The 25838-nt window shown below is 34.7% G+C and overlaps 2 protein-coding genes across 5 annotated transcripts; both read right to left on the reverse strand.

Annotated features, from left to right (window-relative positions):
* Nucleotides 1-404: 404 nt before the first annotated feature.
* Nucleotides 405-4248, reverse strand: rbp5 (retinol binding protein 1a, cellular). The gene is made up of 4 exons (XM_079444252.1): nt 3731-4248; nt 2723-2907; nt 2444-2545; nt 405-1319 (listed from the first exon to the last, which is right to left on the reverse strand). Exons 1-4 carry the CDS (start codon nt 3804-3806, stop codon nt 1266-1268), a joined length of 417 nt encoding a protein of 138 aa, XP_079300378.1. The 5' UTR covers nt 3807-4248; the 3' UTR covers nt 405-1265.
* Nucleotides 4249-5320: 1072 nt separating this feature from the next.
* Nucleotides 5321-24430, reverse strand: ptpn6 (protein tyrosine phosphatase non-receptor type 6; the record flags this gene model as incomplete). 4 transcript variants are annotated; one of them, XM_079444941.1, is made up of 17 exons in its annotated part: nt 5321-5685; nt 6272-6345; nt 7495-7646; nt 8501-8568; nt 9839-10002; nt 10552-10686; nt 10873-11019; nt 11127-11206; nt 11339-11435; nt 12473-12598; nt 13144-13260; nt 15598-15778; nt 20680-20874; nt 22564-22686; nt 23668-23696; nt 23920-24073; nt 24263-24428. In XM_079444941.1, 15 exons carry the CDS (start codon nt 23673-23675, stop codon nt 5583-5585), a joined length of 1770 nt encoding a protein of 589 aa, XP_079301067.1. In that variant the 3' UTR covers nt 5321-5582. The 4 variants fall into 4 exon arrangements, with proteins under 4 accessions (XP_079301067.1, XP_079301068.1, XP_079301069.1 ...); XM_079444942.1 differs by lacking the exon at nt 23920-24073 and having other exon boundaries at nt 24263-24430; XM_079444943.1 differs by lacking the exon at nt 24263-24428 and having other exon boundaries at nt 23793-23972.
* Nucleotides 24431-25838: the final 1408 nt, after the last annotated feature.

Raw genomic sequence — 25838 nt, forward strand, 5'->3', positions numbered from 1 at the left:
CTTGCATGGAGCCCCAGACCGAGGGAGATTCACAGTTATTGCAAATAACCGCACCAACTGTTGTCACCTTCTCATCAAGCTGCTTGGCGATGGTCTTGTAGCCCATTCCAGCCTTGTGTAGGTCTACAATCTTGTCCCTGACATCCTTGGACAGCTCTTTGGTCTTGGCCATGGTGGAGAGTTTGGAATCTGATTGATTGCTTCTGTGAACAGGTGTCTTTTATACAGGTAACAAACTGAGATTAGGAGCACTCTCTTTAAGATATATTTATATATTTACCTGTATAAAAGACACCTGGGAGCCAGAAATCTTGCTGATTGATAGGGGATCAATTTCACTCATTAACAAGCAAAACAGTTTATAACTTTTTTGAAATGCATTTTTCTGGATTTTTTATGTTATTCTGTCTCTCACTGTTCAAATAAACCTACCATTAAAATTAGAGACTGATCATTTCTTTGTCAGTGGGCAAACGTACAAAATCTACAGGGGATCAAATCATTTTTTTCCCCACTGTATGTATGTAGGTAGGTAGGTCGGTAGACAGGCAGACACAGACAGCTAGATAGATGTATTGTGTGCATTGTTATTAATTTTGCAATTAGCATCGGTATAGTATAGGAAATACATGCATACAAGCAAACAGGATTTTATGGTAACATAAATGGTTATATTCTAGAGTGGACAAGTAAAACTACAAGACACATTTCAGACCACACGTGTTACAGCACTTTTAGACAATGCATTTACAGCAATTATTCAAAATCTTATGTAGATTTATCAAATCCATTATTTCTAGTATTTGTCAATCCAGTAGTAGAACACTGGACATTAAATGTAATTTAGTAATGAAGAATTCAAGTTGTACTTGACTAGCTAAACCACTGGCTGATTTAGTTACTGCAAACATATCTGCATAATACAATATTAGGGTGCCATGAATCCAGCCTGATCCATATATTACAGTACCATTCCTGAATGTTCACAAAGGGCAACAGGGCTCTATTGTAGATCTCATTTGAACTTTGTATTTTGGTTTGGTTGCAGCTGTGAAGGGAAAACGGTGCTGTAAAAGCGGATACATTTTTATAGAGAGTGAACCAATTTCTTCATTTGTTGTCTCCATTTAAACACTATTGGTTGTGGCTCAGAGACAAATCACTGTTGCGATATGGCCTTTTTCTGAACCCTGAGCTCTAAGAACAATCGGAGCTCAAAAACCCCTAGCAAATGGCCCCTCTATTTCTTTCTCTTCTCTCCATCCTCATTCAGCCTTCTTAAAGACTTGCTTGGCAGTAACATCCTGAACCCTCATCTCCTGCAGAGAGAGAGAGAGAGAGACGTGACAGAAGAAAAAAGGATGAAGGACATTGTGAAAGATTCATAGTAGTAGCCCAGTTGTTAAAGATTCGATCGGGTTTAATCCAAGAACTAAAGACATTCAGAGAAGGCCCCATCACCACTGTGCTTCTGAATAAACCCTTGAACCTTGGATGGTCCATTGAAACCATTCCTAAAATGAAAAGTACTGTTTCTATAAATGAAATGAACTAAAATGAAAAGATTTTTAATGACTTTGAAAGAAGTCATACTTACAAAGGCTGTATTTGATAAAAGTGAAATAACAGTAATATTGTCAAATATTATTACAATTTAAAATAATGGGTTTCTATTTTAATATATTTTAAAATAGATTTTATTTCTTTGATGGCAAATCTAAATTTCCAGCAGCCATTACTCCAGTTATCAGTGTCACATGATCCTTCAGAAATCATTGTAATACGCTGATTGGTGCTTAAGAAACATTTCTAATTATTATCAATGTTGAAAATCATTCATATATTTGTGGAAACTATGATACATTTTCTTAGGACACTTTGCATGGAAAGTAAAAAAAAACTGCATTTATTTAAAATACAAATCCTTTGTACAAAAGTCTTTAATGTCACTTGATCAATTTAATGCATCCTTGCTGATTAAAAGTATCAGTATATTTAAAAAAAAAAAAAAAAAACTTACTTCAAACTTGAACAGTAGTAGCGTGTAACCCAAAAAGAATGGTTTCTATTTAAACTAGTCCACAAAAGGACCATCACTCATTTAATCCCCTCCTCGTCTTCATCTCTTCTCTCACCTACTCTTTTCATTTTGGTTTGCCTCTTTTCTCACACTTTATAATTGCCATAGGTTTCCCATTAAATTAAAAATATAAATAAAAAATTGAAAAAGGTAGAAATAAAAAATATATATGCAAACATTTATATAAATGTCACTCATTGTATAATAGTAATCTCCTATTATTCTGTTATTGAAAAACCTTCATACAGTTTTATCAAAAAAATTTTAGTCCAATTTTACATTGTTTTACAAGTTACTTTATAGTCCAGACCCTGAATAATACAAAGCTGTTTTCCTGGCCCGGGACAGTCCCTGCTTGCTTACCAAATGGAGGAGGTTTCCTTCTAGCCAGTGTGTCCAGCCTCTGCCCTCTTTCTCTCCTCGCTGCATGCAGACCAATTTATCACCGTCCCAGTTCACTGTGGTCTGAAACATATGGAGAACATTATCCATTAGCGCCACACATACCACACTTTCCCACACTCCTTTGTCTGGCTGATGTTACTTTTAAAGGGGCCCATTTGTTTCTCACAAATACATTACAGATGGGTTAATTAGGAAAAAATATATATAATATAAAAAAAAACACAAACACGCACGCACCTGGCACTTTCGCCCATCAACCGGTCCCAGGTCCTCTGTGAACTCCTGTCCCAAAGTGAAGTCCATGTCAAAGTTCCTAAAGGTGGTGACTGTCTTGATCTTCATTTTGCCTGAGTTCACATCGTGTTCAATATGTTTGCTGGGTTTCAGAATGCAGACGACTTTCCTTAATGCATAATTAACATCTGATGAGGAGAGGAAGAGAAATTAAATGACTAGCATACTTAATTGAAGAAAGGAGATTCTGTTATTATTTACTTCATGTTGTTCCAAACCCCAAAAAGATTTGTTTGTTTTTTTGGTGAAAAAAGGTTTTTCATCCAGTCTGAAGGATTTGTCCTGAAATAAGAATATTCTTGAGTTCATGGATTCAATGATCGGGTCGCTCAGAAGCTATTGTATGAATTCAGAACATTTTTGGAATCTAATGTATGAATTGTGTGATCATTTTTATGATACTTGCATGCTGTTTTATGTTTGAATGCTCCATTATTGCAAACAATTTTTCAATACATTTTTCCACAAAAGAAAGTCATTCATACAAGTTTGAAACAACATTTTAATTTTTAGGTGAGCTAACCCTTTAACACCACGTATAACATGATGAGACCAGTATTACAAGGTCTTATCCAATGAATATGGATATGATAAAGGGTTCAGGGACAAATTCAGACATGTCTTCACTTTTCCAGTTGTATTCTTCACAAACCAAATTGCTCTGATCTCGTTTATGCTTTCTCCCCCAAGGCAAGATGATGATTGGATTGGATTTCATTACATTAACCCAGATTAAAAGGAAAAAAAGAAAAATTTGAAAACAGATGAAAGAGGGACATCAAGGTCAACACAAGCATCAAGTTACAATCAAAGTGAGTCACTGTGGTTCGTTTTGAATAGACTCTTTATATACTAGCCTACTACAGTTCACTGATCATCATTTTAAGATCTTAAACTCCCAAACGGAGTAAAAAAAATAAGAAGAAAAACATAAAATATACTGTTGCTTACCCAAAGCCGCGAGATATTCTTCAAAATTTTCCTGGGAAACCATGTGGTAAATGCCAGTATAATTAGGTTTGGACATTTTCTCGGTTTGTTTTTTGCTTGACACGAATCCAACTAAACTTTGTGTGATCTGTGCCACCGTGGGCTTGCTTTCCCCTCTGGTTATCTGTCTGGATCTCTATCCGTGTCGCTAGGCAGCACTATCGCATCGTAAACTAGTTAATTTGGTTAAATTATAGCGCGATTGACGCCGTTTCCTACTAACAACACGCGAGGTGAAGATAACGAGCCGAGTCCGTGGTCAGTGTTTCCGGGAATTTATTCCGTGATGGTGCGTTACACAATGCTCCAAGACCTAGCTCCGGTTCGTCCTCTGTAAAGTAAATTAGACCCCAAAGCGGCTATGACTCCTCCCAAACCAGCTCAACTCCGAAGAGCGAAGACCAAATCCTCCCTAATTTTAGGATTGCTTTGCAGGCATTAAGGGGAGGTGCTACAGGTGGACGGGTCCCTGAGGTTCTGTCAAAATGTAACTTTAAATATATAAAAATGCACACAAAAAGAATGAGTAATTGTGAATTTACCCCTTTAAAATATGCAAATTAGGCGTCATCTCATTAAATTGCCTATGCAACTATATGTCTACAGAAAGTGGCATTTCCGTTACTTGAAATTAAATAACATTAACTGAAATGAAATAAAAGGACATTTCATATTTTAATTTAGTTTAATTCGATGTAGTGAATTTAAAAAAAAACTAAAACTGAAATAAAAAACTAATGCAATATAGATGCATTTTAAAAAAGATGATAGAAAATGCAACGACACGACATGACTTGGCCTAAACTTTAAATAAAAGCTGAAAAAATCAAATAAATAAATAAAAACGAATTCAAGTAATGGAAACTATAATTGTATCTCAGTGATAATAAATTCTTAAATTTTTAATAATATTATCATTTCATTTTGTGTCTAATGATGTGGACCAATTTAGTAGGCTAGCTAATATGAGCAAAATGTCAGTTGGTAATGATTGTCGGTCCTATATCAATTATAGGACCAATTATAATATTATAATAATATATATTATAAATAATATACATATATAATTTTATTCTAAGAATAATATTTATTCTTCAGTAATTTGCTGACAGTTCGATGGAAGTTAGGTAATACTGAAAACAAAATATTTTTTAACCCAATCATAATTTACGTCTGTGCCTCAAAATGCTCTCTCACTCTTTTTCTCTGGCACACTTTGTTCTGTTGCTCATGTGTCGCTCTGTTAAGTTCATTCATTTCTCCTAATGTTTTCCCCGCTGTGCCTCTATGTTAAACGAGGTCAGCCCAGTATGGGGTGCACTGATCAAGGGCCAGATTTGACCCTGATGTCTACAGCTCTCTGATGTAAAGAATATGAATGAGTCAGGTCCCTCTCTCTCTCTCTGGCATCAGGCCAGAGTTTGTGCTTATCATCTCTGCAGGACATCAACCTTTCCATTCTGCCTTACTGTTACAGTAACATCCTGGAATATTAAACATTCTATGCAAACACCCCTTCATTTTATTACAGCAGATAAACATAACTGGGATGACAGTTTTTGGACATGACTTTTATTCAAACTGAGAACGAGTGGATGATCTATTACAATTACAACTTAGTGACTTAAATTTTTACTAAATATATATATATAAAAAAAAAATTAACAAATACACAGACAAAAACATTGCAAGATTAGTTTGATAAGGTCAAATAGGCCTGGCTCCTTGGCTCAGTTTTCTTTAAAACAGCTGAAAATTTGCATAAACATAAGCTGTACAATCATGAAGCAAAATTTAATTTCATCTTCTTTCTTTATCGTTTCCTGACAGATCCACTCTTCTTATCTTCTGATTTCTGCTTTTTGACATCTTTCTTTCCCTTTGCTCCCAGATTCTCATAAACGTCTTCATGTTTTCTGAAAAAAGGAAAAAAAAATTAGTGTAACTGATTAGTCACTAACTTATAGTAGTCATCATAACCATCCCAACTTCTAGAGAAACAAAGGAGTGAATGAGAAGTCCACTGCAGTGCTTAGATTTAAATGCAGTTAGACTTTATTATCCAGAAGCTGTTATCATTATACTTAGTTGTTTTAGTAAGTTATCATTTTATGTGCAGTCTACAACATTTGAATGTTTTGTCAGCATCTTGAGCTATTAACTGACCCAAACCACAAAAACGTGAGAGAGAGGCTTGCCAAACATTATCTGGTAAGCCAATGATTAGTTGAACTCTGTGATTAGAGCAAGGACAAACTGAAACAATACCAGATCTGAGATAGAATGGCCAACTCAATCCTTCTCTTTCTCTTTCAATTGGACATTGCACAATGGTTCTAAGGCTTCCAAAAAGCTTGTGTAAGCTGATGGCTGTGTGACAGAGATCTTTGAACTGCCTACTAAACTGGTCATCGGTTCGTGGAAGATAAGGGGACGTGAGAGGAATGTTTCTGCATGGTTGTGGGAGTATTTGGGATACGCTATAAGCAGAAGTCTACTTACTTTGCAGAGGCTTTGCGACTGGCCTTCTGGTGTTTAGGCTGAATTGAGAGGTTTCCATATTCAGTTTCTGTTTCCTGTAACAGGAAGTTTAAAAAAATTAAAACAGATGGGAGACACAGATAACTGGATATCATTCTTATCTTCCTTTTTTACAGTGTTAACTTTGATAAGATATTGCCTGGGAACCGTTTTGAAGGCAAATGGATATACTACTGTTCAAAAGTTTGGGGTCGTTAAGTTTGTTTAATATTTTCAAAAGAGGTGCTTATGCTCGTCAAGCTGCATTTATTTGACCAAAAATACAGTAAAACAATAATGTTATTACAATTTGTAGAAACAGTTTTCCTAATGTAACCTTTTTTTCATTATATTTTGCCCCAAGAACACATTGATATGCAAATTAGATACAGTTTATAGATACATTGATGTATACAATGGGAAAACCTGTTTATGGCCATTTTATACACATACTGCATAAAATGGTATATCAAATCATTCTGTTATATCTTTCATAACATATTTGAGAATCCTCTATATACAATGTTTGGTTTTTTAAAAATCGTGAAACCTAAAAATGTTTTGGTGATTAAATATAAATCAATTGTTTTGGCCCGTGCATGTTCATTCATGTCTTTTTATTTTTTAAAACAATTAAAACAATTGAGTCCCAGTGTCCATAACATAACATATGAATAAAATATAACTTTTCAAAATTGTTATTTGTCCATTTTTTCTTGTGCTCTAAACAATGTAATGTCAAAAAAAATACTAATTCACAAAATTATGGAAAATCAGGAGGCTAATATATTTTAAAATGTAATTTATTCCTGTGATGGCAAAGCTGAATTTTCAACAGTCGTTACTCCAGTCTTCAGTGTCACATGATCCTTCAGAAATCAGTCTAATTATAATGATTTGTTGCTCAAGACGCATTTCTTATCAATGCTGAAATCAATTGAGCTGCTTAATATTTTTGTTGAAACTGTGATACATTTTTCTTCCAGGATCCTTTGAGAAATATAAAGTTCAAAAGAACAGCATTTGCTTGAAACAGAAAACTTTTGTAACTTTATAGATGTATTAACTGTCACTTTTTTGCAAAATAAAGTATTAATTCTTTTAAATATCTTACTGACCCCAAACCAAATACTGGCTTAATTTCCTTTTATTCCCTTTATTGCATTTTAAAAACCTCCCACCATGATCCTCAGCCATTTTCTTACCATGACAGCCTTTCGTGTGACCTTCCTCGAATCTATATACTGTAGCACAGCCAAGTAGATGAACTTGTACTGTGCTTCAGTTTGCACCATGCCAGACCGCTGTTCTCTAACCATCTGAATACACTTCTGGATGTTGATATCACAGTCCAGACCTGACAAAGACAACATCTTTAGAATCATTTGCAAAAATTGCGACCATGTTTGACCCAGGATCTAGGATGAAGTACCACCCTGAGATGTTCATGTGAAATGTGGTTGCAACAACTAAGAATAAGCCTATTATGAGATTATAAGACTAACTGTATTGATTTGTGTAAAAATATCTGGACCATTTAGAAGGGAAGCATGTTAGCCAAACATATTGTAGGTTCCAGAAAGCCTTAGGACATTCACAGGTTATAATGCTTTAATCAATGTGAATGCACTGCATTAACCCTAAGTTGCAATAAAAATTATCAACCATAATGTGTCTCCTGCTGAGAGAGCAGATGTTTGATTTTTCATGTCCTGATCTAAAAAAGGTTTTGCTATAGTAACGTTCATTAATGTTTCGAGATAAAGATGAATATTGAAAGTAGTGAGCCTCTCTAGAATGTGTTTGAGCTTAAATCAAAACCTCTCATTAAGAGCTAGAATTAATTAAAAATTAGAATTCACAGGATTCCAGAGGTTTGAGTAAAAACAACCTAATTACACTAACTTTTCCCACTGTGTTTTGACACTTTTATTGCATTCAAGGTATTTGTGTAATGAGTTCATCAGTTCTCTGGGAATCAAACCCATGACCTTTCATGTGACGTTTCCAAAGAATGGTACCATGAAGGTATTACCAGGGACAATCCCTGAGGTTTTAATAATATCTAATGCTTCTAATAGCTAATATCTTGCTTCAGTTAGGGACTGAACCAAAAACCATCCGGATACCAGGCTGCTGACTTTTTAAAAAGTTTTTTTTTCATAGTAAAAGTAAGAAAACCTCAAAAACCGCAGAGTGATATAAACTCACCTTTAGCATCAATGCTATCTATAAGCATGTCGATTACCACAATGGTTCCTGTTCGCCCAATACCAGCACTGTCAAAACACATTAAGCAACAAATAACTGAAGATATCTCTTCAAACTTGCAGAGGTCATGACACACCGAATTTCCCATAGCACATGTTAATACTAAAGAATAAACAAACTCTTCATTTAAAGGTTTAAAATGGAAAGTATGGGATCATGAAAAGTTCAAGCATGTATTGTGATTATGAAATGCTAAGTGGTGTGACTACTGCCTAAACCTCCCTGCCTAAGACGGTCAGCGTGTAATACATTTCATGCTAAAATATGAAATGTACTACACTGTTCTCTGTTAATAAAATAAAATAGAAACTTTATTTAAAAACTTAAGTTTATTTATATATACATCTGAATATTCTTGACATTAAACTAAGTAAAAACTGCATATTGGGATAATTCACTCAAATATTTAAATTCTGTCACTAATTGCTCACCCTCATGTCGTTGATAATCTGTAAGCCTGTAAGCTCTCTGACCCACCCAAAGACAGCAACGTAATTAACACGATCAAGGTCCAGAAACGTAGCAAGGACATCGGTAAAATAATCCATGTGACATCAGGGATTCAATCGTAATTTTACGAAGTTACGAGAATACTTTTTGTATGCAAAGAAAACAAAAATAACTTTATTTAACTATTTATTCAAAATAGTTTTTTGTCTCCTCCGCGTCACCCTAGCATCAAAAAGAGAGTATCTACTGAATGTAAACTGCGTATGCTGTTCTGTGTCAGCTGCGCCACACGGATATACGTTTTCTACGTTGTTTATGCTTTGATTTGTAGCTTCGTAAAATTACGGTTGAACCCCTGATGTCACATGGATTATTTTACCGATCTTACTACGTTTCTGGACCTTGATTGTGGTAATTACATTGCCGTCTATGGGAGAGCGCTCAGAATTGATCAAAAATATCTTAATTTGTGTTCCGAAGATGAACGGAGGTCTTACGGATTCGGAACGACATGAGGGTGAGTAATTAATGATAGAATTTTCATTTTTGGGCAAACTTTCCCTTTAAATGATCCTAATTGTTTTTTGTGACCAGTTCACTACCAAAAAAAAAAAAAAAAGAATTATGGCTTTTCCCAAAGATGTTTTGTGAGAAACACAAAATAAGTGGCATTTAAACCAGCATCAGTGTTCAATGCTGTCTATAAAATGTGAAGAATATTCAGATATATATATATATATTTTATGGACATCTGAATAGATTGTTTTGTGCTCATGAAGGCACCGAGTGGTAGATTAAGTTATAAGAGGCTCTGTTGTGAGTAAGTACCTGCAGTGGATGATCATAGGTCTATCAGTTCTTTCTGGAGACAGTTCTTGCTGTCTGTTGTTGACTTGCTCCAGAAAGCTAAGCACTCCACCAGGCTCTTGTGGCACGCCGTGATCCGGCCAGCTCAAATATTGGTAGTGCCAAATGGTGCGAGCTGGCTCTTTCTGAGATCAGAAAAGTAAAGAGATTTCTGATTTAAGAAACATTTCACTTATATTTTAATAATAAAAAAAAAACTTAACGAATACGAATTTAGTGAAAAGATGTCATTAAAATGAACATAAATTGTTTTTTGTACACAAAGCGCAAAAATTCATGAAAAACTCCATAAAAAACATGTTTGAAAAATGAATATAAATGTCCAAAAATGTTTTAGTATTTTAAGGCACACAAGTCTTAATTTTACTTTATTTATTATTGTTCTAAAATTTTTCAAAGTGGTCTCAAGTGGTGCTTAAAGTGGTCTCACTTTTTGACTTTTGATCTAACCATAATGAAACGGTGTTTGTTAATAACAGAAAAGCCACATTTTAAAGATACAATACTGTGTTCTTATGATACTGTTTTGTCAAGGCAAAGGTATAAAGTGTATTGAAAGAGAATGAGATACAAGGACAGAATCTGGGCCGCAGGTGCTGTATGCAGAAATGTGGTGTGTGCTAGTGGGAATGTGTTTGCACACATTCAAGGTATTGAAAAGACTGTTTTCTTACCCGGTGTGGTGCTGTGAGCTCCATCACTCTGACCTTGTAATCAGCGGCATCCTTCTCAGTCAGTAACGTCACCACATATCTGCCTGCTTCCTTTGACTCTCCTTCAATAGTAGGCCAATATGGCACACACTTATTCTGCAGAGGGCGCATGTAACAAGAAAAGGAACTGTATATTTTAAATCTGCAGTCGAGACATTTTCTACTTTTTTAACAGCAAGGCTATAATAGTACATATATTTAATAATAATACAAATTAATAATATTGAATAAAAATAAAAAAATTATAAATTATAAATTGGAAGAATGTCAACAATTACTAACCCGTCCTTTCTCAACCTCCCTTGTTGTCATGACGATTACTCGTGACTCTTCCTGCCATACCATTTGCCAGAAATCGTTTACAGTTGTTGCGAGGCAGCCTTGACAAGCAATGTAACTTTTCTGGTATCCAATATCCATTAATTTGTTCTGTGAACACAGACATATAGACAGAGACAGGAGGAGGGAAAAGAGATGGTTTAATGAAAGAATTTGAGAGATTTATGATTATGTTGTGATTTATGTTGTGGACGTACTGTAACATAGTTGGCATTGATGTAATCAGCGCCGAGAACATTGGGATCTGTGTTTCGCAGGATAACCCTAGTTTCATCAACTGAAAAGAGAAGAAATTTGAATATTTATTATAATAACTGTCAGAATTCATGCAACTTATCACTATTAAACTTATATTTCATTTATTTATTTTTCGAAGAAATACTGTATTGTGATCCGATTCATTTCTCACAGGGAAGGATGTTTTTGTATCTGTTTTTGCTTTTGTTTTCTGGTCTCGTTCCTTCATATCTGCTCTTCGATACCTTAGTTTCCAACTTCTGCAGCGCCTGCAAGTAGAAAAACTGATTTATAGATCAGAAATAGCACAGACAGTGAGAGAAATTAAGATAGAGAGTACACGTGACCACATCCTGCTTGTTGAGAGTAGCTCTGAACAACCGTTTGGCTCCTGTGGTCTAACCTTACTACGACCAGAGAGCCTCGTACGAACGTACTAATTTTAGCAACAGTTGAGCAAATTCTTTTTGCCAGCCTGTAGCAAGTGTTAAAAAGGCTGTAAAAATGCATGAATTGTCTTAAATCAGACTCATAAGCTCATGTAAATGATGTAGGGGAAAACAACTTGATGGTTATAAAACATGTGCCAGCACCATCTCTTTTTGCCATTTATGTAAAAAATAAAAAATTAAATGTAAAAACACAAAATGTAAAAAATAAATAAATCCAAATAATTATCTCTTAAGATCTAACTGCCTTGGATGAACAAAAAGTGGGCCAAAGGCCAAAATGGATTATGCTGAGTGGGAAATACAGCCTCTGTTGTGGCCTAACAGACTACAGGCTACTGTTAGGAGGTGTGAACGGATTAACTCCAGCCCGCGAACACAAAACTACCACACAATCTTTTTTGTGTGGGAATAAAACTTTTTTTACTCACTAATCTGCAGAGTTTAATTTAATTTAATATTATTTTATTACTTATTTATTTATTTTCTGTTTTTGTAATTGTGGTTTCTCCAAGGCAAGTCAATACTCATGTTGGTTCAATAATGGTTCAATGTATCATCATTAAAATCTGACAAAATAAAAAAAATAATGGTATCATAAATATAATTTGTTTAGCCCAAATCACATTTGATTTTCAGGCTGGTCCATAGTATAAAACATGTTTTTTTTTTTTTTATGAAAAGCAGGAATTCCATATTAATAGATTTCAATTTATTATCTTTTGAGTACCATTACTGCAATATTTTCTAAATAAATCCCACAACGAGTTAATAAAATGTAGCTGTGCTTCTAAAGGATGAAGAACTTGTGATTCATCTACAGCAGGTGGTGAATAACCTTTAAACATGCCACTCACATCAAACTCTTCCCAGAACCCAGCTTTTATCTTTTTATCGGCCCCGTCCATGTTATCTGAGGTCTGGTCGAGCTGCTTTACTCTGCTCTCAATATCAGCTGCGTTCAACCTTGTGGAGTAATAAGGCTGAGGAAAAGGGTAGACACCAAAACAAATGAAAACAGGGAGAAGAGCAAGACATCAACATAGAGAGACAGAAAAGTGTAGGCAAACAACACAAAGGAGGAGAGAGACAGACAGAAAGGGCGAAGATTAATCACAACTTTAAAGGTGCTTCCCACAGTTCATTAAGATGTGCCATTTTGTCACACTGAGTTAAAAAAAAATCAATTTCACAAATATTTTCCAGTTGAATCTTTTTATCTCAGCAGAACAGATTCTCTTAAGTCAAAGCCAACATTTAGCCACTATAAAAGTAATAGCAGATCATTATAACAGTAACTTTATTAACAAATCAGTTTTCTTACAACATTTTTAAAGGGTTTTAGTTTGAAACATTTGAGCTTAATATCTCAACATGTATAAGCTAATGTGATCAAACCTAGCAGTCAGTTTCCACAGTGCTGCGGTTAATACCAGAAGCTGATTAGCTGCTAGTGCTTTTGTTACACATCTTGCTTGACATTAATGTTGGTATGAAAAACATCCCTCTGATTACAAATGTTTTTTACCTGTTTGAGGTAAACCATTGTCCCAGACAATTCCTCAATACCAGTGCGTTTGAAATTCTCCACAAGATCTGCCAAAGTGTCAAAAGCATGTTTACCACCAACGGTGTAACGGTCATTCTGAAAATAAACAGGCGTAAGAAATGAAAAGTTCATCAGTCAGTTGGATTCATATACAACGGTAACATGGGGTTCACTGGCACCTTAACTGGATGCCAAAACGGACCTCCAAATTATAATATTATTAAAACATAAACACTGTGTGACAAAGCATATGTGACCCTGGTCCACAAAACCACTCATAAACTTTCCATTGATGTATGGTTTGTTAGGATAAGACAATATTTGGCTGAGATACAACTATTTGAAAATCTGGAATCTGAGGGTGCAAAAAAATCTCAATATTGAGAAAATCGCCTTTAAAGTTGTCCAAATGAAGTTCTTGGCAATGCATATTACTAATCAAAAATTAACTTTTGATATATTTACAGTAGAAAATTTACTAAATATCTTCATGGAACATGATCTTTACTTAATATCCTAATGAGTTTTGGCATAAAAGAAAAATCATTAATTTTGACCCATGCAATGTATTGTTGGCTATTGCTACAAATATACCCCAGCAACTTAAGACTGGTTTTGTGGTCCAGGGTCACATATTATACTTTTTGTTTTACTCATAAACGTGGATTACTGCATTTACATTTGACCAACATGCCAAGGTTTTTTTTTTTTTTATTGGATGTACCTCATTTTAAGTTCACACAAGCCTTGTTCATCACATTAATTATGGCTGTGCTGAAAATGTCCAAAAGCTTTTTTATGAATAGGTTTGCTTGAAAATGTGCTTTTGCTATCCTTATTATAAACTAACACCTAAATGGACGTTTGGATTTTACTTTAATACTACAACCTGTGAGAATGCGTATTAAACTTTAAATGACATCACCCAAAATGGCAGCACAAAAGCTTTCTGTGTCCTTAAATCAGATTAATAGAAGCTGTCCACTGGTGAGAGCTTACATTTTCTTAGATAAAATAGGGTTAACTTAGGCTGATTTAAAAAGTTTTAGGCCTTAACAGAATTGTTTGGTTCTCTGAGCTGATTAGAACCGTCTTCACAGAACACAGTTTGTTCTGTTAATCTGCTCAGAGGGGAACAACGCAACGACAGTGTTTTGTGTGCTTTGAACCTCACTAAAGCACATACACACACGCACATACCAGTGGAATAAATACACAATTGACAGGCAGTGCGTTGACCTGATTTTCCCTTGGTCATAATCGTGTACCATTCATTTGAACAGCTCAACAGTAGCGCTTATTTAGAGCCTTGAGAGGAGCATGACCACCCCCGCTGCCATTTACACACACTTATGACTCAAAGTCCAGTGGCGTTTTTCAGGTAAGCACAAGCGTGTGAATCAATGTCATACGGTGTGTACCGTATGTATTTAAATGCTTTACTCTGCATATCTTTAAGTATGTCAAACTTGCTTATGTGTAAGTATGTATGTCAAACTGTGTGAACGTGTACAAATATCATACTGTGTGTATATGTCAGACTGCAAATATATTTCCATAAGCAAGTTTTTTTTTAACTTAATTTTGGTTATTTGCTAAATGTATAAAAACATTCAAAGCATGATAATTCTGTAATCATTTAGTCACCCTCAAGTCTTGAACACAAAAAACGATATTTGAAAGAGTGTGGGTAACCAAACAGCAGTTGGTCCACACTGACTTCCACAGTATGGACTGTTTGGTTGCCCACATTCTTCAAAATATCCTATTTTGTAACAAATTCATAAAGGGTTGGAACAACTAATGATGACAGAATTTTCATTTTTGCGTGAACTGTCCATTTAAATACTTTGTCATTGATCAAGTTGCTAAGATCTATGCAAAAGTACATTATTAACAACTAAATCCATTATTCACTGCAATATTTGAGCATTTTAATGAGTAATTTATGATATATAATATGTATCTCACCATTTATAGTACCTTCAGAAATTTGATAACACTCAATGCATGAGGGTTGGAACAAAATCAGCATAAATTCTATTCATTTTGTGATGACTTTATATTGATAAGGGACAACACACACACAAAAGTTTTTCAAAGCTTAATATATACAGTATTTATTAAAAACTGCTAGAGCTATTTAGAACAAATTAGCCATTTATGTTGTTATTAGTGTGTAATCAAGTATTGCTCACTTTCAATTGCACATCCGTTTAATGCATTTAGACAAATGATAAGGATTTTTGCTGATTTTGTCCAAAACCTTACTTGAAGGGAAGTGTAACTAAATACTGGCTTTGAAACAAGCTTATGACGTAGAATATTCTATGTTCATACTCAATCCAGACACTTGTTTTTAAAATGAAAGCAAGCCATTGACTTTGTTTGACTCACAATCATACATGTATAAGCACATGCACAAGCACTTACATTGCACATGACCTTGATATGGGAGACCCTCCTACCAGAACTGGTCATATCATCGGTCAGCACAGACAGAACAAAGTCTCCTGGTTTGGAGAGCGACTCCCTCACCAGGAATGTCCCGGGCTCATCGCGCTCTTGGAGCAGCTTCTCAGCATTTGAACCTGACAAGTGGCCATGGTACCACCTGAGGATACAAAAACAAAGTGGCGAAAAAGTCATTCTGAAGTTCATATTACTATAGGTTCTACATATTACTGTAGATGTTCTCACAATAGAAACTTTTAAAAAGTAAAACATAGTTCATTTATTTGTGAATTGTATTTCCTGCATCGTGTGAATAAAATGACATCTCTGATGCAAACAAACCTGTCAAGGTATTTAGAGGATGACAGTGCCTAAAAATAAAAAAACAAAAGCCAAATGCAGCTGCACCGCAAACCACTACAGCCATGAACACAAAAACAAGAGGCTGAACATTTGTCACATTTATACTTCCAGCATGCATATTTATTAGCAATGTTTTTCTGGACCGTGACGCAAAAGTATGGCAGTCCTCATGCTCTTGCGTACGGAGTTTACAATTGGGTTCAGTTCTCAATTTCTACATCTTAGCTTCCTGTACTGCGGTCGGAAAATTTTCTGATGACAAGGTTTCTTGACTCGAGACTTTGGTGTATTTTTAGCTTGTCCTTCCTTCTCTCTTCTCTTCAGAAAAAAAGGCTTGCTAAGTCGCCCTTCTGGGGGTTCTTCCATGATTGCGCTTTGACAATTACAACCGGTGAATTATAATTTTGCAGCTTCTGTATAATAATAAACAAAAATAAAATAAAAATATAAATAAAAAATAAATAATTAAGTAGTTTATTGTTATATAATAATACGTTATTACATTATGTAATAACAATGTAATACAACTTAACAATAATAAAATTAAAGAAATTGCTATAATGTCAATGTCAATTTTATTTATAAAGCACTATTAAACACAACCAAAGTTGACCAGTGTTCTGCAAAAACAAGATAAATAGAAAATGGCACATAGCAAAAGATAAAAAAAATAAATAAATAAATAAAACGATACAATAACATTAAAAAATATATATATAGTGCAATGATGCTTCATCACTGGTTATATGCCAAGTCAAAAAAGATAGGTTTTTAGCTTGGACTTAAAACATACAAAGAAGGAGCAGCTCTAATAGAAATGGGCACGTCATTCCAGAGTCTGGGGGCATTTATAATTGTGCAATTTATATTTTTAGTTGACTAAATCTTGTTAATGCGATTCTATGTTCCCTCTCTTTACTAAACATATCTAAATGACCAAAGGTTAAGCATATGTGACTGACAAGTTTCAGCTGGACAACTGTCTTATTAAGACACCATGTCATGCAATCAGACGTCTTTGTGTTTCAAATCATCAGCGTCTTGATCTTTTTAGGCCTCCATAAAGGGATCTTTGCTCTTTTATGTTTTCAGTTTTATATTGGACTTGTGATCAAAGTTACAGGTTCTGGCATTAAACATGTAATATTTTATATGAGTGTCAAATGTGTATACATTACACTATCTGTCATTGCACATTCTCTTTCAAGTTGTCATAACTTGCATTCTAGACTTGAGAACATTTTCTTTCAGCATAGAAACTCTTGTGTGTGAAATGACATCAAGCCCCTTCTAATCAATATTAATTTATACAAGAGACGCTCATATAAACCTACAGTACTATCTTCTCATTTCCTCTGTGAACTTATATTTAAGTTGCTTTAAATGTAAGTATTTACTTTTTCAATGAAAGTCATTGTTGTTTTGGACCCCAGTGACTTTTACAGTATGGGCAAAAACATTTCTGAAAATATCATCTTTTGTTTCGCAGAAGAAAGTAAGTCATACAGGTTTGAACAGACATTATGGAGAGTAAATGATGACTTTTTTGGCGGGGACGGGGGGGGTGGGGGTTGGTTAAGTTTCTCATTTAATATCTCTAACTTCTAAATAATGTTCTAGAAATTTTATGGTGTTAAAACCACGAAGGGAAACACACTTTATGGGCAGCTGATAACACATAAACATAGTAACCCACTGCAACACTTTTATGGGACAAAAATGTAGAAAAGTGTCACACTGAGTTCGGCTGTGACCTCAGTTTGCATACGTTAGGTCCTCTGTCCGTTAAGCAACACCCATCAAGCAGCTCATCATGAGCATGACCAAAAAAAGAGAAAGAGATAGACAGAAGGGTGGGGGACAAAGAGCTAAGAGAGACAGGGGAGAGATGAAGGAAGGCCTGAATGGGTCTGGTCACTGTTTGCAAATGTGTCAAAACTAAAGTTTCCAACCGCAGTTGAGAAGAGGAAGTCAGACACATGGCAGAAGGAGGGGTGGAGTGTGTCTGCAATTCAAGGTGCATCAAAACGAAATAAAGTGCTTAAAGAAAAATCAATGACTAAGATGGTGAAGATTTGGGATCCAAAAGGCCACACTGATCTCTGGGATTCAAAATCTTACTTAAACCTGAAAATAAACAACACACCAACATGTTGGAAAAAAAATGAATGAGGTTTTTAAGAATTTGCACTAATCACTAATCAAATATGCAAATTTGTGACATTAATCTTGTGATCTCCTGTGCACAGAGGGTCAGATGCTTTTGCTTCTATTGATCATTGTGGACATGATCATCAGGTTTTACACAAATTTGTGGAGCTCAGGCAACTTGACTACCGAATATTAAGTCTAATGTTCACTTTAAGTCCGAATATTAAGTCTAAGTCACAAACAGACTATTAAAATCTACTGAAATTAAATTAAACATTTTTCTAAAATGTTTATGCAGATAATATAAAATAATATAAATATAATATGATATAATATACATTTGTAATTGAAAAGAGTAATTACATTAAAAAAAGCAGTCTCAGATGTTTGCACTTTATATTAAAATCTAAAAATGACTATAATTATTATGAATTACAATGAATAAAAAGTCACTTTAACTTTGCATTATTTGTTAGATTATTAATCATTAGTTTAATCAGTTTTACTGCATTTTTTAGACAAATTTGAGCGAATTGTCATCTTTTTTGTAGTATTACATAAATAACATAAATCTGCAATATTTCACACCGATATGTGTAAGTTTTTACATTTGCACCATTGTGTGCAGACAAAGAAGGGAAACTAACAGAGGAAAAAAACTAATATTTAAGTCCGCAATATCTGTGTATAACATGCATTTTCAGTGCTTATTATTACAGCCAGCATTAACACTCCTACACGCAAGTATGGTTAACTGAAGCAATGTGTTTCTTACATTAGTCATGTTGAAAAGCTTGTGATTAGCAATGCTGATTCAGGATTGTGTGTCTGTGATCCATATAAACAGGGGAAATTGATACAGTATACTGCGTAAAGTTCTCCAATTGTCTGGTCAAATGCAAATCTGATATAGATGGATTTAAGTGGCAGCTAATGTTCATCCGATGTAATCATAAAGCAAAGAGACCATCTTAAAAGATTTATACTTGCTGATCGCATTAACATGTCTCTTTAACATTAACATGAATCTGTTGCTGTTTGGTGATTTTACTCTTTACTTGATAAGATTAACTTTAGTGGTGGAAGGAATTTTGGAGATTTGTATCAAGTTTTGTTCCTCGGTTTCTGACGTAATTGAAAGTAGAATGTGGAAGAATTCCAATGTGTGATAAAATGGCTGATCTAACAAAATGCTTTTATCAAATCAATGCACAAACAGCAGGGACGGAAAGTCCTCTGAGGTGACATTTTGCCTTAGTGCGCAAGTTTATAGTGGCAGTGTTACAGTATAACAACTTTTTCTATTAATTTGCCATTAACCTTTTGGCATAGTGACCAGTGTTGGGAAAGCTACCTGAAATACTAATGTTATGCTATTTTATGCTTGTTTCGTTTACAAGCTAACAAAAAGTGGCTAACTAGGTCAAGATTCAATGTAGTTAACTTGTTTTGATTTTGATTGTTTGTAGCTTAGCAACACTATGCGGTATTATTATATTAGCCAAACCAGCTATAGCAAAAACTAATTAAAGTACATTGAAGCCCTGTAATTAACCACTTTTTGTTAACTTGTACTGTAGCTAGAGTAGCATTTATCTGCCAGAAGAAAAAATGAAGTTGAAGCTCTCTGTTAGCATAGCAGTATTTGAACAGATAAATTTACATAAAATACCACAACGACAACACTCCCAAGCACTCTCCAAAAGGGCAAAGCAGCAAAACTTCCTTTACCGATAGGCTGTATATTAGGTCAAATAAATCTAAATTCCTAGCCTTATGAGACAAATGACTTTCCATGCCCAGAAAATTGTGGCTATGTTTACATGGACAACAATAATTTGACTATTGGATCCACTACAGCAGCCGTCTAAATATAAATTTGCAAACAGGGTTTTCTGTTTACTCAAAAAGTGCTATGCTTATCTGCATTAAGTTTAACATCAAACAATAAAGTAGCATAATACTAGACCTGGAAACGCCACATTATGATTTTGACCTTTTCAGTTTTTCTGACTAAACACTTGACCTTCCTGCTGTTTTGAATAAAATAACAACCTAACTTTAGAAACAACTACAAACAGCACGACTGCAGCCAGAATGGTTGGGGTTCCATATATGAATATAATCAATGTCAGTATGCATTATAAACAAGCATGAATATAATGTGGATCTATCTATCTGTGTTTGGGGTGCCTCCTTATTTGGGATATGGTGTTGCAAAAGCAAACAGAGTAGGAATGGATGTTGAAATGGAATAGTTCCATATGCAATCTATGCAAATATCATAATCAGAATATTTGACATGATTAAGAAAGTGAACATTACTTTGCATAGACAAGGTTAGTAAATACAGATGAAACTCTTCCTAAAAACCTGTTCTGGTAATAATGTTACGGAAACCACTGAAATATGGTATATAAGAGTCTCAGAAACAATTCAGATCAAACCAAAGTCAAATAAAACTGCTTGTATTAGCCATTTCGTTCAGTTAATTTTGTAAATACACCCCAATATGTTCAGGATGAAGGATCAAATATGATGGCTTACCTCTCGGTGGTGGGATCAGAACAGTTTAAAGGGTATTTGAGCTCAATAACGGTCCCATCTTTATCCTGTAGAGTTCCATGATCTCCAGTGTAGTATTCCACCAACTCAGCCAACGTCGCAAACTTCTCCCCGCCGTACAGGTCATAATAATCACCCGTGTTCTGAATCCTAATGTGTGTGACTATGTCTCTCACTCTGAGAGACAGAGGAAGAGAAGGAAAGAGAATTGGTGGTGCATCACGCTCAGTAAAATTAAATTATTTCCATTTATTGATAGAACATGGCATCTCAAAATAATTAATCAAGGTCCCTAAACATAAACTGGTTTAAACAGGACATAATGTCGCAGGAAATGGAGTAATAGTAACTTCAGTGTAGAAAGTGTGTAAAAATTTGAGTATGAAGTAATTACTTGACTTGAAATCTTTTTCACAAAGCATAGCAGTAATATTTTCCATCATAGATATGATTACCCATATTCATCGTGTTTTCTCAGGCTAGCAGGTTTGTCCTCCTGAGTTTGAAGAAATCATTAGCTTCTCCAAAAGTAACTGTGTTTAAGTATGCCAGAAAACTAGTTTTGGTTACGTGGTTTGGAACCAGACTAAACAACATATCAGATACGTGGCACAGAAAAGAGGACACATAATACTAAGATAAAAATGGAGGATCAATTCACTTCCTCTCTCCCTACTTTTGTCAGTTTTATAATATTCCAATTATTTAAAGCCTTCAAAGCTAGTACATAAAATCTGAAAAATGGTCAATGTGATGTTGATGTAAAACCATACAACCACAAATGATTTGCAAATGTCAAAACTGAAAAGGCATGATTAGTTTCTAGGCTCCACGCAGAAAATATATAATTGTTATAGTTATGAACTGCAATTCGGTATAACGGTCAGAATCATTGCCAGTTTTGAGCTGTTGACACTGAGCTTTACCCTTTAAAAAAATGAACTGACATTACACTGGCGTTTAGTAACATCAACTAGTTGCATGACAAAATCCAAGACACACATCGCATACAATTATACTAATCAGCGTATTGATGTTTTCCACTATTAAGCAGACATTTTTTTTTATCTTACGTAGATCAGAGAGAAATAAACATTGTACATCTGGAGCATATTTGAAAGTCTATATGTAACAAGCAAATTAGGTTTTATAGTCCATGGAATTAATAAAAACACATAGATAAATGTGAGAATTACTGCACTATGTGCACTGTGTTATGTGAAGTGACGTGAACTGTTAATGACAGTTGCATGGCAGATAATGAGTAAAATTATATAAAAAAAATAAATAAATAAAAAGATACGAGTAAAAAAGAAAATACTTTTGCATGAAAACACATGTCCATTAATATTTTTAAAGGTCAGAAAACCACGACCCACACAAAGCTTCTGAAAAGAACGAGAGAAAAGCGCTGCATATTATATACGTAAATACAGAACCAAATTATCACCACATATGATGAAATGTTTTTATTCCCACACTGTGCGCAATGTCTGTCTAGTGAAAAAAACTGCTTGTCATCTATTCCAAAAAAAGTAATAATTGGTTTGAAGGGAAGTATATAAATGTTTCTTAACAAGCTTGTGTTTCTTTACAACTAAACACGGTCAGACAAATTAGAGTAAGAAGAACAAAAGCTCAAATCAGTCAAATACAGAAACAGTAAATTAAAAAAAAAAATGTTGTTGTTTTTTAGCCAACACAGAAAGGCTTTCTTTTACTAAAGCAGAAAGTAACAGAAAGCTATGAAGGCTATCTATCCCCTAATCTGACCTCAGCTTATCCTCAGAACCAAATTTTCTCTAAATGACATAAAAAGTGGCTAAAGATAAATATTCTTATCATCTCAAACCAAAAGTGCTGTACCTAACAGACAGGGAGAAATCGCCCACATTCTTCTTGCTGGGTCGGGCCAGGAAGCTGCCATGGACACCTCGGTTCTTCAAAACGGTCTCTGCATCTATTCCAGACAGATCTCTGTGGAACCACCTGTTCAACATGTAAATGAGTTTATGTTAGAATCAGACATGCTGGAGATGATAATATAACATTTTATATGAGATGTCTGACATGAATGGCACAACATACTGTACGTGGATGACTTAACTGCATGCAAGCCAAATATTTCACAAAAAGAAGTTGAGTAGGTTTTAAATTATAAAAAACAATGTGTTGTTCAAAATATTTGGACACTTTGTGGCAGTGAAGTGCAATATTAGTGTAAAATATGCATAGTTCATGTGCTAAATTACACCTGTGGTTAGAACACCTATCTGAGCTTGAGAGGAACTGACATAAAGCATCCACATCTTAACACAAGTTGTTGAAATGATTTTAAATTTTGTTATCTAATTCAACTTTATGGTACTTTATAAGTACACACACACACATATGAGTACCTGAAGTATTTGAACGCTTTTATAAATGCGCAAATATAATGGAATAATAACGAATTTATGTAATGCAATTATTTGTGTGTGTATATATATATATATATATATATATATATATATATATATATATATATATATATATATATATATATATATATATATATATATATATATATATACACACACACACACACACATACATATATATATATATATATATATATATATATATATGTGTGTGTGTGTGTATGCAATGTGTGTGTATATGTGTATGTATATATATAAAATGGTATGGTGAAGCACACGCAACAAGAAGCAGCACACTCTACCAAGGCCTACCAAACCACCAAGTGCATTTGCAGAAATGCACATACACGTGCAGCCAGACATGCATCAGCATATAAATACACCTTGCACATTACAGTTATGTACAAAAAAGATGCGTTTTTACAAACACTTTTGCAAGACTCAAAGATAAGAGTCTGTGGTGTAAAACAAGAGTAGCAAAACTAAAAAGGGGAAGATGAGGAGTTGATCAAGATTGTAACAAGAGTGCATGAAGTCAGTCTCAACTTACCGGACCATCTTCCTTTTTCAAATGTTCCTCTTCCAGTCAAAAGGGAAAAAAATTGAATGCACATTAATATATGTATTAAATATGATACAGGCAAACACAATAATCCAGAGCAGTAAAGTACAGACTTCTCTTCGTGTCATACGTCAGCACTCATCCTTTACTTTTCGATTTGCTTCCCTCTTTCTATAACCAGTGCAGTATTATCCCTTTACACAGCCAACCACATCTATCATTTGTCTAGCGGCTTCATACCTGCCCTCTTTGCTTCTCCTCTCTCTCGAAATGTAAACAGTTTTCGGTGCTTTGAAGAGCAGGTTGTCTTGACACTGTATATAAGCCTGTCGTATGTCCCTCCCTCTCTCACTCTCTCATGCACTGCTACAAACTTCTTCCTTCCTTTTTGTGGCTTTTTCATAAAACAGTGAAAGCAAACAAGAGAGGCAGAGAAAGATACAGAGATGTCAGATTAATTTCTGATCTTTTAGTCAAAAACTAATTATCAGACAAACATTCAGCTCACCATGTGAAACTACAAGAGTCAAATAGAGGAACTACAGGTAGTGCAAAACAACAATGACAATGAAATGCAAATTACCCTCTCTTACTGCTTCCTCTCTCCAATGGCTTTCTGAAATTATTTAATCCTTCTTTTGCTCCCTGACTTTCTTCTTTTATGCCTTTTTCCTTGAAAACTGATTTTACAGGCCAGGTGTCATCGAGGCTGACAGTTAAAGTTCATTTGTTTAGTTGTACATTGCACTTCCTTGTTTTCAGACCTTCCCCTCTCACTCTCACACACACACACAAACACAGAAATAAACACATGAGGAAGCACAGCAACCAGATATGTGTTTTGTGTTGTTAATTGCATAATTTACATTATTTTTTACTACATCAAAATAATCACTACCATAATGCATCACAAGGCCAGCACTGTATTCTAAAAATAAATGGTTTTAGTACTAGAGTTATTTAACTATAATAACCCTGCTACACACTAACTTTCAAAAATTGGGGTCATGACATTCTTTAATGTCTCCAATGGTGACTTTTGATCAATGTAATGCATCTTTGCTGAATAAAAGTATGAATTTACTGACTCAAAATAAGTACTGACGCAAATAAATAAATGGTTAAAACCTTCACCTGACACAATTTAACATACTTTAAACTAAAACGTCATCCAAAAAGGGGGAGAATTTTTTCTTTGCAAATGTTACCCTCTAGCCTCTAGGTCATAACTATGATAACTGAATACTTGTAAAGACCAGGATCCAATTTCATGATACCACATAACAAAATGTTTTTCAAAAGCTTCTCTAAGTGACTCTTTCTGAAGTTACCAGTAACACAGTACCATATTTACAGATACACAGACAGATAAAAAAGATATTTAATAGTACCTGCAGTGAAGGTGTGTGTTTAGTAAGGAAGTTAAAAATCAAATATCCTCAACCCTAAACACACATTTCTAGAAACACCTTGCAATTTGACAGGTGATCAAAATAGTGCATCTGATATATATAAGCTCTACGAATCTGAAAGTAATTTGCAAGTCTGCACTAGCTCAGTGACATTTTAATTTAATCAGACTTTTAACTCAAACCCTTGAAACCACATTTTAAAGTGGTTATCGGATGCAAAATTCACATTACAAGTTGTTTGAACATAAATGTGTGTTGGAAGTGTGTGTACACATCTATCCTATAATGATAAAAATGCACCCAGTGTTTTTTTTTTTTTTTAAATCCCTATTTTAAAATCCCCTTTCTCAAATCAGCTGAGCTGAGTCAGCCATTGTGTCGACTCCGATGCAGGGTAAGACAAGATGTCTCCGATTAAGCAACTGAAGTGTTTAGTTGTTGGATGTAATAATGAGAATATAGCAGTCATCATTTACTCCTGACATCTGAGCCACTGAAGATGCAGAGGATTAACGTTACTTTCGCTTTGAAGTGAATGCGCAGATCCCCGATCTACATAAATGCATCTATGCTCGTGTGAATCTTTCGTGATCCAGCTTTATCTACAGAAGAAGTGAGTTTTTATGAATCTTTGCAAATCACCTTTCCTATTAATGTGCTAGTTAGCCAGTTTCGCGGCTGATGTTTAGAATGCTCCATAGAAGTTTAGTATGCTCCCCTCCAAAAAGTGGGGTTTTGGACAATATT

The sequence above is a fragment of the Barbus barbus genome, assembly GCF_936440315.1.
Source record: "Barbus barbus genome assembly, chromosome: 21".
NCBI lineage: Eukaryota > Metazoa > Chordata > Actinopteri > Cypriniformes > Cyprinidae > Barbus > Barbus barbus.

Coding starts and splice junctions, on each gene's coding strand:
- rbp5 (XM_079444252.1), bottom strand. CDS start 3,806: ATGTCCAAACCTAATTATACTGGCATTTACCACATGGTTTCCCAGGAA. Junction 2,908..3,730: donor AGAATATCTCGCGGCTTTGG/GTAAGCAACAGT, acceptor TCTCCTCATCAG/ATGTTAATTATGCATTAAGG. Junction 1,320..2,443: donor AAGGAAACCTCCTCCATTTG/GTAAGCAAGCAG, acceptor CTCTCTCTGCAG/GAGATGAGGGTTCAGGATGT.